At 39.8% G+C, this 9,363-nt stretch overlaps 1 protein-coding gene across 1 annotated transcript in view; it reads left to right on the forward strand.

The window, feature by feature from the left end:
• LOC139734500 (kinesin heavy chain) overlaps nt 1–9,363 on the forward strand; it is an 81,061-nt gene extending 71,698 nt beyond the window's left edge. The window contains exons 19-28 of the mRNA XM_071645281.1: nt 420–521; nt 1,027–1,087; nt 1,754–1,825; nt 2,391–2,501; nt 3,425–3,561; nt 4,727–4,806; nt 5,449–5,611; nt 6,855–6,922; nt 8,063–8,149; nt 9,286–9,363. Of these exons, the coding sequence (XP_071501382.1) occupies nt 420–521; nt 1,027–1,087; nt 1,754–1,825; nt 2,391–2,501; nt 3,425–3,561; nt 4,727–4,806; nt 5,449–5,611; nt 6,855–6,922; nt 8,063–8,149; nt 9,286–9,308 (904 nt within the window). The 3' untranslated portion in view covers nt 9,309–9,363. The remainder of the gene's footprint in view (nt 1–419; nt 522–1,026; nt 1,088–1,753; nt 1,826–2,390; nt 2,502–3,424; nt 3,562–4,726; nt 4,807–5,448; nt 5,612–6,854; nt 6,923–8,062; nt 8,150–9,285) is intronic.

Consider the following 9,363-nt stretch of genomic DNA (forward strand, 5'->3'; position numbering starts at 1 on the left):
TCACACTTTTTTAACCGAAATGTACGAGCTTATTTGGTGATTTGAAAGATTGTTTTTGATGAAAGTAGTTCATTGGAGGTACCAACAACAACATATTTGTTTAAATTTTGTGAGGACTGCGTCCCTTTAAGGGAAAAATTAAAACTTGTGTGAAGATAAGTGCTAGAGTTATTTTTATACCGTGCAGAGAAAATTTATCAAGATTGATCTGGAAAGTTAGGAAGTAAACTCTGTAGTTGTCTAAGTGGACAATGGATTCTTTCAGGTTTAGAAATTGATTGATGACGTCAGATACAGTGCAGAGTGATAGTAGGTGCCTTGATGTTATGTTAGGATAGATGATTGTCTGCATAGATACACTATTGTATCTGTGTAACCATGGTAACCGAAGTGGTCTGCATCTCTTCTGACCTTTGCAGCCAAAACCAGCGCATGACCCTACAACAGGAGAAGCTGCAGCTGGACTATGAGAAGCTGAAGGTGGAGGAAGCAGAGAAGGCATCCAAGCTGAGAGAACTGAGGTTAGAGCTATTCTCCTCTCTTCCCTTTAGTCTCTGGAATGCTAACTCTTCATTTCCAGATCCATACAGATGCTGTGCATATTCCACCAACTTGATGAACAACCCTCCTTTATATGGATATGATGTTGTTCCCGAATTCATTTGTCAGTTTACGCACCGAAGAAGAGGTGGAATTGAGACATCCAAATTAGTTTTTCTGTATCATTCTTCACAAATGTTCAACTTTACCTGCAACACTTTCTCACATCGAATTGCTTTCCAACTCTTATTAAATGTAATTGCAACCAAAAAGTATCACAAGTGTGTATCTTGTATTAGCCACTTTGTATCTACTGCACACAAACTCCAAATGAAGTCTCTAACAAGCGAATGAAGTCTCTAACAAGCCAATAACATAGGGAGAAGTCTCTATACTCAAAGACACATGCTTTCATCTGATGGAGAAATACAGGCTGTCATAATCATGTCATGAAATTTACTTTCACTTTTGTTTTTACTACCACAGCCAACAATTTGACCGTCGTGAGCAAGCCAAACAAGACTTGAAAGGCCTTGAGGAGACAGTAGTAAGTTTGGATTTAACCCTTCTAGTGCCACAAGGTTGAAAGGCTTGAGCCAAGCTAGTTGTAGATCTAACGGTACCAAGTCTATTTTGAAACATAAAAAAGGTTGTTTTTGTCCCTGCTGTTCAACTTTTCACCATTCTTAATCTGCCCATAGAATAAAGAGATACATGAAATAAATTGGAATTTGTTTTGTGATGTGTATTATTGCAGAATATTATAAAACTTTCCAACAGTTTTTATAGTTCCAGGCAACCCAGTGAAATGCTAGAACTAGAGCATTGCATAATTTCAGATTTGACAATTTGTGTTGAACTGTTATGTCTAATTAATAAAAAAAAACACACACATTGCTCTAAGGATATTTTATGCATATCAATCAAGCAGAATGCACTTCATATGAACAAATCGTCAAATCTCAAGACACATCTTTTTTTCCCCCTTTTCCAGTAATGCTGATGACACTTCATATAGGGATGATATGAATGAGATTGGGCAAGAATGTAATGACTTTACTTTTCTGTTATTTGATTTCACTAAATGGCAAAACCTGGGATAGTAGATTGATCACAAAGACAAAAGATGTCAATTCCTCCTTCCTGCCTTGCTGAAGGTCTGGAATGGTGCCAAGGCTCATGGGAATGATGGTTTGTCCTTTCCCCCCCACAGGCCAAGGAGCTTCAGACGCTACACAACCTACGCAAGTTGTTTGTGCAGGATCTGCAGAACAGGGTGAAGAAGGTCAGTTTGCCTTGACCGTGTCCAGAGTGGCTTTGGGCTTGATGTACATAGCCATCATCTGGCAGGGTTTGACCACTTGGCTAGTGAAAGCCGTGGGCTAGTGGACAAGTTTATAACTATTTCTAGACTAGTGCTCTAGCGTGGCTTTGGGTGTGATGTGTCTGGCTATCAGAATACGATTTGGTCAGATACTAAGCTACTATTCTATTACTTCCCGAATTGCCCTCGGCTAGTGAAAGCCACGGGCAAGTTAAAGCAGTTTCAAGACTTGTCTTGTCCTTCAAGTTACTGTGAGAAAATGGTAGATGATCATGTTAATTTCAAAGTAAATATGTAATTTTGATTTGAAATGGGTATTGATTATTATAGACTCACCAGTTACAGACAAGCTTCACAAAAGTGATAGATTATAGGATTGGAGGCTGAAAACTTGCATCACAAAATGCAAGCGTATGTTCAGCTATGTGCCTTCCTTAACCTGTAGAGGGTAACAGACACATACATTGTTTTCAGTCGATGAGCAAATCACATCCATGTCTGTTTGTGACCTTTCACCTCTGGCCAGGCTCTTGAGGGTGGTGACCGTGACGACGATGCGGGAGGCAGCCAGGCCCAGAAGCAGAAGATCTCCTTCCTGGAGAACAACCTGGAGCAGCTGACCAAAGTCCACAAACAGGTGGGTGTGGCTGAAGGAGGAGGAGGAAGTCTCCTCCCTCAACATTGGCACCAGAGACTGGTGGGATGAGGGTGGGTGTGGCTGGAGGAGACGAGGAAAGTTCCCTCCCTCAACCTTGGTATCAGACAGGGATGGAATGAGGGATGGGTGTTGCTGGAGGAGGAACACTGGTATCAAAGACCGGTGGGATGAGGAGTGGGTGTGACTAGAGGAGGAGGAGGGGGAAGTCCCCTCCCACAACATTGGTATCAAAGAGGGGTGGGATGAAGGATGGGTTTGGCAGGAGGAGGAGGAGAGGGAAGTACATTATATACCCTCCCTCAATGTTGGTATCGGAGAGGAGTGGGATGAGGGGTGGTAGTGGGGGAAGATAATGGTAACTTTGTCGATTCTTTATAGACTTTAATCCTTTTAGGGCGAGCTGATATTGCTGTTACTCACATTTCCCATAGACACCTGCCTGTGTACACGTATCATCAGGACTAATCAAAAGTCTGTATGTGTGCTTTTCCATGCATGCAGAGCCCACAGGAGAATCTGACTGTAGTGACAATCTTGTTTTGGTAACTTTATTCCATTCGAATTAGGACAAGCGGTTGCAAGGGTAATACACAAAAGAAATCATAAGAGTATAAATCATCCTGTAATGCGGCATCAGGATTCTTTCCCATCTGTTTTCATCAGAGACCATGTCAGGGTTTGCATGTTGTACACGTACCTTTATTTTGACATGAAGGTGTCACATAAAATTTGACCTTGCATTTCCATGTGACCAAGTACGTAGTTCTTTGACACTGGCAGTGATGTCTAAGATTATGGAAGAACATGTTACAAATTGAGCTCCAAATCATTTTTCTCTTGAATATACCAAAAGCCACTGTGTGAGCTAAATGTTTTTCTAAATTTTTGCTCTCACCTCACAGCTGGTGCGAGACAACGCTGACCTGCGATGCGAGCTGCCCAAGCTTGAGAAGCGTCTCCGGGCGACGTCCGAGCGCGTCAAGGCCCTGGAGATGTCTCTGAAGGAGACCAAAGAGGGCGCTATGCGTGACCGCAAGAGGTAAGACCTTTTCTTGTTGGTCATGTGACTAACTCTTCTCCCTCTCCATTTAGTGTACTCAGAGCTGCCAAGTCTCCCTGATTCTGCAGGAGTCTCCCTGAAAATGTCAAAATCTCTTCATGTCTGAATAAGAGAATATTAAAATCTCCCTGATGTGGGAATTATTTGTGCCCATTGAAATACATGTAACACACAGATATCTCCCTGATTGCTTTTTGGAATCTCCCTGATTTGGATGTGGGAATGTTGGCAGACCTGGTGTACTGCTATGTCTTCTAAGCCTTGCACATTCCTAGTGATTTGATATAGTTGGAGCAGAGCGGAGATTCTATAATTGCCCATTTGTTTGCTTGTGTTTTTGCGAGGTTTTCGGATGCAATTCATATATAATGATAGGATTGTTTTATAAATACATCAGTGAAACTGCCATGATCAAAGGATGATCGATGTGCTTTATGTAAACACAAAATGCATTGATTTCTGGAGAATATGAAGAACTGCTCAAGTTCTCTTTGTGAAATCTGGAGGACCAATACTGAGAGAAAACAGAGCAGCCTTGGATTGAGGCTACAAAATGTCGTGAGTCTCACCACATAATCAATATAGCAATTCTCCCTATCGCATATAGCTCTCTGAATCTGAACGCATGTGGCGCTCTAATTTTTTTTTACCTTTAATTCTTGGGATATAAACTTCCAGCTATGAACGCGCTATGTGTAAATGTACACTTTTATGCACATTGAAAGTGCCAGTATTCACAGATCGTATCAAATTCTGTCTTATAATCTGTCGAATAATAGAGTTATTTTCTAATCTGTAACTTTAAATTTGATGAATGGGATTCTTCTGCGAAGCAGCCCAATGCTGGGCCTGATGCAAAAAAACTAAATTATGTAAAATATCCAGAGGTGAAGGATGTGACGTGGGTAAGCCACATAGTTCTGTGGGGTAAACCGCAAAACCGGAAGTGTACGTCCCAAGAGCGGTCAATCAGATATCGGTATCGCAAGGTGATATCGCTTGATATCGGCTATATGCGATAGGGAGAATTCAAAGCACAGAGCCATCAAGGTTGTCCCAAAGTTAAACAACAAATTAAAAATTTCTCTGCTGTTATGAGAGAGCATGTGCCTATATCCAAGATTTTGTTTGGTTTTTGCGACAGGTATCAGCAAGAAGTGGACAGAATCCGTGAGGCTGTCAGGCAGAGGAACTACGCCAGAAAAGGAAATTCAGCCCAGATTGGTAGGAAGAGAGAACCAAAGTTTTTTATCACTGATAGTCACTCACCTGTCTAATCTGTTTGGGGAAAATTTGCATAGAGGAACAGTGACATTGAATGCACTCATCTTTTAAGTGAACAACCAAAGTGACTCATGCAAGAGTTATGAATCAGTAACAACTGTTATTTTCACAGAAAGACCTTGGAGATATTAGTGAAATCTGTGGCAGTTGGATATGCAGAGGAGCAGGTTATGTTTATGAAAGGTTTTTTTGTTGTTCTATATTTACCAGTCTTTTTAGTGACTGTAGTCCTTACTCGTGTGTTGTTGAAAGTCGTCAATGTGATTCAGAAAATTTGGGGATGTGTCTGCCCACACGCAGATCCCTGTGTTAAATGGCGCGCTGCTCACAAACGGGATGAAAAATTACATCATGTATTGGATGATGTCATGAAAGTTGCGATGCTTGTCTTTGCTGCATATCCTAATATCAATTCCAGCCACTTATCTTGTTGTTTGCACCTGCTTTTGCAGCAGTACAATGACCTTCAATTATGTCACTTTTTTAAAAAAATGAAACACGCATCCATACATTCACAACAGCAGAAATAACTCACCGATGAGCTGTAAGCTTTAATGAATTTTATTTGTGTTCGTCTTGCAGCCAAGGCCATTAGGGCGGGGCACCCTCCCATGTCACCCGGTGGGCCAGTCTCCATCAGGGGAGGCGGTGGTATCCGGGGAGGGGGCGGTCACTCACCTGGCATGCGACCCCTCTCACAGGGCAGTCCGGAGCCCATTGCACAGTACAACAACATGGAGAAGTCGTAAGTGTTTCTTTTTTTTAACATAGGCTTTGTACAATCAATGTCCACTACCTCGTGTACGCTGCCTAATGCGTTGAATGATTTTACAGGTTTGTTTTTTTTTTTTTGCCCTTTTTATGTAAATGTTCTATCATTTGATATTAATGTGTGGATTAAAAGATTGTTTGGACTTGTATTTACTTGGAGTATGTAATGAAGGAATACTAGTAGTATAACACATACAGTCAAACCTGTTTATAGTGGCAAAAAAGAGACAAAATCGGTGGCCACTGTTGACAGATGACCGCTATGGACAGTGTATTTCAAACTGCTTTCCTTTCAGAGTGAATTTTTCTTAAAGACTGTATATGACAGGTGGCCTCTATAAACAGGTGGCCGCTAAAACAGGTTTGACTGTACTCCAATGCAAGTGCATTGTGTGGTATGTTTGTTTTTGACAAAATTGAGTTTGTTAGTGTTTTTTCCCTTTTTTCGTCATCTTCATTTGGTTGCTAATGCCTCAACAATGGCTCAATGAATGTGGAGCATGATACGTGTATATTGATGTATGATTGAGAGAACCATTGCCAGCCTTTTGATCCAGGTGCATGTTTGTGTATTAAAAGGGTCATGATAGTTCTGGTTAAGACCTAACTTCACGTTTGTAACATTTTTTTGTGAGATAACGAGAAACCTCCTATGAAATATGAAGGAGCATGTAATTCCAAGAGGAATTCAGCGTTTATTTGATGAAAATTGGTTTGAAATTGCTGAGATATCCAGAAGAGAGCGATCCCAATAAATGGTTGGACCCATCTTTTATTATGACTGCTTTGTTTTACTTTGTTTTAGGATGTCTCAGCCATCCCAAAACTGATTTTCATCAAATAAATGTTGAATTCTTCTGAGAATGGTATGCTCTGTACTATTTCATAAATGGTTTCTTGGTATCTCACAAAAAGTTTAAAGTCCAATCCTCATCTCCACCAACACTATACCATCCCTTTAAAGTGTGCATATGTGTGTGCTTGCACAATTTTTTGGTATGGAGTGTGATGGATTTTTCTGTTTAGTGTAGCGTTCATCTTAGGTCATAAGTGCAAGGTCATTTTTAGTACAATTATTTTAATAGCCATGCTGTGATTTTTCTGGTACCGTTCTAAATATCTCAAGATGCCTTCAAGCCTGTGCATCCACTGAATCTTGTGACACTTGTCAGGTTTGCACCACTTTCAAACCATTTTTCTCCCCCCTGTCCTGTTAGGATAAACTCCAACGATGTGGAAAACATGGAGAAGAAGTCCAAGCGCTTGCCAAAGCTGCCACCAGGAGGTAACTATGGCAACCGATACACTGATGGAAGATGATAGATAGCTTTTGGGCCACGAGTGATCCCACATGGTCCCTGTTATAGGACGTTCTGAATTAGATCAACAGCATACTTGATGTATTTGTAGTCTTCCCCTGAATAACTTCTATTTCTGCTATTCAAGGAATTTGGTTGCCCATAATTGGTACTACTACACAAGTAATCAGTAATCAGTACACATGCTTTGACTTGTGAGGTTGGTTTAGGATGAAAGTGATTCATGTTTTTACACTGCCTCTGCCTATTTAATGCTCTAGATTATGGATACAGAGATACCTATGATTTTTTTTCTTCAATCTTTAGGAATATATAGTATGTACACTTCATATTTGGAAAGAAATGTAATATTTGTGTGATCTTTTGATGAAATAATGTTTATCTGCTGAGCGGCAAGGCTCGCTGTGATAAAGAAACACAGAAATGTCATTTAGGTACAATTTTCTCCCTACTCTACTGTTTGGATCAAGTGTATTCAAAACTCCTGTAAGGGAGGTTGAAGGGACTGTTGAAAGTATTTAGCAGCTGTGACAAGGCAAATGTATCTTTAGTCACTTGGCAGAGTACCCCTAGTTGTTAATATTTTTTTGTTTTTTGCTTTCTTGTTTTGACTTGCTTTGCCTTTCTCTCACTAAATAACAGGTTTGTGAGCACGGATGACAGTTAGCATGCATTGTTCGTTCTTTGACATTTATTGAAATGTGTTAAGAGATTAATTACAATTCTACTTTTCCAAGGAAAAGGTCATACTTTTCGTATTTATCCAAACAGAGAGAGAGAGAGATGCAATTCAGTAGTTCATACAAATATCTCAGAGATAAAAAAAAAATCATTTAAACACACCACAAGGTTATTCTTCACTCTGTCCAGAAAGGTCATAGTGTCTCCTTCACATTTAAAATGTTTGTTGTCCTTTCGTTGAACCACATTGACCAAATGATTACAGTGGACCTCTTTAATACCAGTTGATTGTTGACTGTATACATCCTCATTGATTTATGTATCTTGCTTTGATGACAAAGTAATTTTATAACAGTCACAAACAATCGTATGTTGTGAAATGTCTTTTTAATAAAAGCCTGTGATTTTGTCATTCTCTGCACCAGGTAACAAGCTGACAGAATCGGATATCGCGGCAATGAAAGCCAGACGTAAGACACAAAGTAACTCCAGTGGCAAGGTCCCCTTTACCAGTGAGTTCATGTAGCTGCCTTTATCATTCATTTTATCATCACCTTACACTAAACAGGAACTCTGATAGATAATGATAGCAGAGCTGCCAAGTCTCCCTGACTCTACAGGAGTCTCCCTGATAATGTCAAAATCTGTTCATGTCTGAATAAGAGAAAAGCAAAATCTCTCTGATTTGGGATTTATTTTTGTCCATTGTAATGCATGTAACACACAGATATCTCCTTGATTGCTGTGTGGAATCTCCCTGATTTGGATGTGGGAATGTTGGCAGACCTGTGATAGTAATGATAGCTAATATTCTAATAGCACCTTTTCCACTGGATACAAAGAGCTATGAGATGTCATCCCTGGTCGTTGAGATAAAATATACTGTAAAACAAGGAATGTTTGCGTGCATTTTAATTTTGCGAATTTCGCGAGCGCCAAGATTTGCGAAATTAAAATGCACGCGAAAGTTCTACACTACACTATATGCATTGAATACCAGTGGCAATTTGCGAAAATTTCTTGCCACAAAACAGGCTATCAGCTCCAATTTATGAAAATTTCATGCCGCAAATATATCATGTTTTACAGTATACAAATTACCAGGCAGCGACAGTATAAGTCCAGTGCACATGAAGGGATTTCTAATAAGTAGGTCTTCAAATTTTGTGTGAAGTGATCCTGTGTTGGTGATAATTTCAGAAGAGGAGGGAGCCTATTACAGCCTGTCGGTACAAATCAAATATTTTGATGACTTGGTATCTTTACAATCCTAACAAGTATTTAAAACAGAAAAAATGAGCAGGCTCACCTTAACAAATTGTAATGTGAGCATTTTACATTAACCCCATCTGAAGTATGAGCCAGTAAAAATATTGAAAGGAAATGTCATGAATAAGTTCAATTTCTAAAGACCAAATGGATCACTAATAAACTTCAGTTTATGGTATTTGGACATGAAGTTTTTGTCATCAAACAGACAAAAATTATGGTGGATTAGGCAAAAGTGTAGAGAGCTGGTCTTTTGCACTAAAGAAGAGACACAATCGTCTGACCTACCAATTATGTAACCTTGTAATAACTCTGCCATCTTCAGTCAGTTTTCCTCATTATCATTCATACTTTTTCCCCCTCTCTTATCATTGTGCAGCTAGCGGCGAACAAGCAAGTTAATGCCCTGATGGAACTGCCTATGGAATAATGTAAGAAAGAAAGAAATGTAGCTTAG

This window comes from Diadema antillarum, unplaced genomic scaffold (assembly GCF_040938485.1).
Source record: "Diadema antillarum isolate AM-2024a unplaced genomic scaffold, OU_Dant_1.0 seq00000530_RagTag, whole genome shotgun sequence".
Lineage (NCBI taxonomy): Eukaryota > Metazoa > Echinodermata > Echinoidea > Diadematoida > Diadematidae > Diadema > Diadema antillarum.